The sequence below is a fragment of the Rhincodon typus genome, chromosome 9 (assembly GCF_021869965.1).
Source record: "Rhincodon typus isolate 14 chromosome 9, sRhiTyp1.1, whole genome shotgun sequence".
NCBI classification, from domain to species: Eukaryota; Metazoa; Chordata; class Chondrichthyes; order Orectolobiformes; family Rhincodontidae; genus Rhincodon; species Rhincodon typus.
The window spans coordinates 81,756,380-81,760,855 of NC_063340.1; the positions used below are offsets into that span (position 1 = coordinate 81,756,380).

The following is a 4,476-nucleotide window of genomic DNA, read 5'->3' on the forward strand; positions in this document are numbered from 1 at the left end:
CCCTCTCTCCCTCTCTCCCTCAATAGCTCTGCTTTTCCAAAGGTCACTTGAACTTTTGTAAACAATAAGTAAAGCACACAGTTCCACTTTTGGACTTTGAATTCCAAAATGCCTCATGGTCAATTCTCTGCATTTGTCAAAACTTCAATTTTCCAGATTTATTTCCCAAAAAATGTTTGTGGTTCTCACAACATGAACAGGTCAAGTGAATAGACGAGAATGTGGTAGATGGAATATAATGTGAATGTGTGAAATTGCCACTTTGGTATAAATAAAAGTTAAATGGTGAGAGGTTGGGAGAATATTGGTGCCTAGAGAAGCATGGCTGACCTTGTTCACGAGTCACAAAAAAGCTACCGTGCAGATCCAACAGTCAGTAAAGGAAGCAAATATTATTTGTTTTTTGTCACCAAGGGATTTGAGTGCATATGTAAAGATGTCTTTCTGTAATTGTATAAAGTTTTGGTAAGACCTGCACCTGGAGAGTTGTGGAGATAGCAAGGACTACAACTGCTGAAAGTCAGAGTCGATAAAACGTGAAGCTGGAGGAGCACAGCAGGTCAGACTGCATCTGAGGAGCAGGAAGGTTGACGTTCTGGGTCAGGACCTTTCACCAGTCACATTGAAGAGTCCCTATCCAGAACATTGACTTTCCTGCTCCATGGATGCTGTCTGACCTGCTGTGCTCCTCCAGCTCCACATTTTATTGGCCCTGGAGAGTTGTGTATGGTTTTGCCCTCCCTTACCTAAGGGCGAATATGCTTACCATAGATGGAGTGCAACAGAGGTTCACCAGACTGATCCATGGGATGATGGCCTTGTCTTACGAGGAGAGATTGAGGAAACTGTATTCTCTCAGGTTTTGAAAGATGGGATGCGATATCATTGAAAGTTCCAAAATTCTTGCTGGGTATGTCAGGGTGGGTGTAAATTGGATGAAATTCTTATTTGGTGAGGTGAGAACTTGGGATATATTCGCAGAATAAGGAATAAACCGTTTAAAACAGATGTGCAAGAATTTTTTCATTCAGAAGATGGCAAATCTTTGGAATTCCCTACCCCAAAGGGTTATGGAAGCTCAGTCATTGAGCATGTTCAAGACAAGTCTGAAGACTAATGACCTTGTGATATGGAGACAGTGTTGGAATGTGGCATTGAGGTGTATCTCAGTCATGATCTAATTGAATGGCTGACCAGGTTCAATGCGGTGAATGGATCACTCCTGTGTTATTAAGGTTCCAGTTTTAAGTCCCACTTTAAGACCCAAACACACAAATCTTGGACTTGAGTCAAGGTTGACACTCTAGTCGGGTACCTAGGGTCAGAGGTACCATCTTTCTGGTTACATACTAAACCAAGGACCTGTTTGCTTGCTGAGGTGGGTATAATATATCCAAAGGCTATTATAGGAAGTTCTGCTATAATGCGTGTTTCATTAATGCAAATCGGCTGTAACGTGATTGATGAATAGTGGACGCTGTTTGGATAACGCGAACTTTCTGCTGTACAAGTATAGCGATTTTCTATCGCATGATTTTCTAAAGTGCTAACTCGCACAAGAACACAAGAATCGTGATATAGGTGTACTACCTGTATTGAAGAAAAACAGGAGTCATCTCTGGTATCCTGGCCAATAATTATCCCTTAATCAACACCACAAAAGCAAACTATCTGAGATATTTAAAAACACCAGCTCCATTCCCAAATACCCTGTCCCCGCACCTATTGTGTACCCCCTTACTACTTTTGTCTGTTAAATGCAGTCTTAGCCTGTGCAAGATAGGAAGCTTATCATGAATAAATCAATGCTTGACCTGAGCTACCTCTTGGTTTGGAATAACTGATGCTGCAATATCATACTAAATAAAGCTTTCCAGTGCTGGAAAGCCAAGCAAATATTTGCCATCCAAATGAAAGAAATTTGTTACATATTTTCAGTTCTACATAAATGATTTGGGAAAGTGGAGTTATAACAGAGATCAGCCATGATCTATTGAATGACAAAACAGTTCAAAGAGTCATTTAACTTACCTGTTCTGTTTCTCACTTACTCAAGCATTCATGCTTGTAAGAATCTTTTAGAAATTTATCATTCCAGTTAAGCAAACAGTAAAACACTGACTGCAGCATTTGATCATTGTGAAAAAGTAACAACTAATTGAAGTCAGTCAGTGGTATTGGTTGAAGCCATATATTTCACTGTTAGGGAAAGTAGGCATAATAATTATTCAACAGACAATTAATCAAAGATGAAGAACAAGAGATTCTAAAGAAAAAAGCAAGTACTTTTTTTTTTCCAATCCTGTCACTTTATCTTCTTTTAAAATTACAAAGCAATATGACAACCCTGGTCTCTTAGCTCCTCTTGTGCTTCTGCTTCCTGTTGCAGGCGATATTTTACATCTTTCCTAGTTTATCAGATGTTATAGAAGATGAGTGGATTCCTCCCTGGAAGTTCAGCCGAGTTATGAATCGCATGTCCTCCAGTTCTTCCCTTAATATATTTAACCCTAGGAATCAACTTTGTGATGTAAAATTAACAGACTGGATTCAGCGAGACAAAGGTACAATTTATGTTGCCTGCTCTGGTTTTTACAATAAGTATGCATGTTTTCAATCTGACTATTCAAGTATATATGCGTATAAATGTATCCACTGGCTAGCCTACACCTTTTGCATCCACAGTCTGGAAGGAGGTTTTTACATTGTGCTACAACCCTTTCAACTTGGGTGGCCAGCTTTACCTGATGGTAAATTATCTGGATTCAGTAGTAAAAGCTAAGTTTCCTATTTACACATCTTAAAGACTAACCGATTATTTTTCAGGTCACTGTGTAATACACATGTTGGCAGTTGATACCAATAACCCTAAATCTCAGTCAATTTAGGGACAAGTAGGTGACATATTAGTATGCAGGGATGTTTTTGTACCAAAGCAACACACTGCTTCTCTTTAATAATTACTAATAATGAATAATTAATTATGCAGATTAAACATTAATTGTTATTAATCTACACTATGCGGATTGCCACAGAAAATATTTAGCCTGTGTAGGTAGCAACAATCATTAATGTACAGAGATAGTGGGAACTGCTAGTGCTGGAGAATCTGAGATAACAAGGTGTAGAGCTGGATGAACTCCAGCAGGCCAAGCAGCATCAGAGGAGCTGAAGAAAAATCTGAAGAAGGGTCTAGACCTGAAACGTCAGCTTTCCTGCTCCTCTGCTGCTTGGCCTGCTGTGTTCATCCAGTTCTACACATCATTGATGTACAGTTAGGTTTAACTCCTAATGGCTTACCAGTAAGCTAACCAAGTGTCATGAAGTCCCTAAGAGCCACACAGAATAATTCTCCTACCATCTCCCCGTACCCCTTGATTCCCTTAACAGCCAAGAACCTATCTATCACTGTCATAAATACACTCAATGACTTAGCCTTCATGCCTTTTGTGACAATGAGTTCCACAGATTGGATCAGCCATTATCTTGCTGAATGACAGAGCTGGCTGAAGATGCTAGTGCTTGCTCCTGCTCTGTTCCGATGTTCAGCATATCATCACTTGGCCATATTAACTACCCTTCCGGTAAACATCAGGTACTGCTAGCCTGCATCCTGATTACTGAGGTGGGATATTCCAGAGTATAGGACCCAGGCAGCTGCAGGTATCACGAACGGTGATGGGAATGAAGTTCCAGTGTAAGTCAGGAAGGATAGGACTGATAGGTGAGTGGAATTTGAAGTGAGTGCCCTTGCGTCTGGCAGAAACATCTTTAATTCTGCATAAAAATCAGTAATAAGTATAGATGATGGAGACTGCTTGGCTCATCAAGCTATTTCTGGATCTTATTCAAAATGAGACTCCAGAGATCAAAGGAATACATTATACAATTATATACAGATCCTTAGAAGGTTGATTGTCAATGACCTTAGGCTTTAAAATGAATTTTAACTCACTTTATCTCTCTCTAAGTGAACAGCTGTCACTAAAAATCTGATCCTTTTCAATTGCGAGGGCCAAAAAAAACTACATATGTTGGCCTTGCTATTGTGCCATAAAATTTAAGTAACTTGCCAGTATCTCTGGATTTTAATAATCTTGTCACGAGCTACCAGGTTAACTTCAAAGTGACTGTATTGGCGAAATATTCCTGTCAAGAATAGCATAAGAAGTTCGATCATCTTCAGACCCATTGCAATCCATCTGCCCAGTCTCAGTGGCTTACCTTGGACCACATTTGTGGCCAAATGCTCCCCTTTTTTAAAAACGTTGGCATTTGTAAGCTGTGTATGGTTCTGAATTAATGATAATTTAATTGAATTATCACATGAATGTTCAAAAGACCTGCATTGATCAGCATTGCAGCAGATGTTAAACATCCAATCTGATTATTTACATTTACCAGAAGAGTAAGAGGGCAATTTGGAAATCCTATAAGATGCACATAGACTTGAAATTGAGGTGTGTCACAAAATAG

The 4,476-nt window shown here is 39.4% G+C and overlaps 1 protein-coding gene across 1 annotated transcript in view; it reads left to right on the forward strand.

Annotated features, from left to right (window-relative positions):
• tarbp1 (TAR (HIV-1) RNA binding protein 1) overlaps positions 1 to 2,804 on the forward strand; it is a 107,321-nt gene extending 104,517 nt beyond the window's left edge. Inside the window, exons 26-27 of the mRNA XM_048601372.1 lie at positions 2,390 to 2,564; positions 2,686 to 2,804. Coding sequence (XP_048457329.1) covers positions 2,390 to 2,564; positions 2,686 to 2,804 — 294 coding nt within the window. The remainder of the gene's footprint in view (positions 1 to 2,389; positions 2,565 to 2,685) is intronic.
• Positions 2,805 to 4,476: the final 1,672 nt, after the last annotated feature.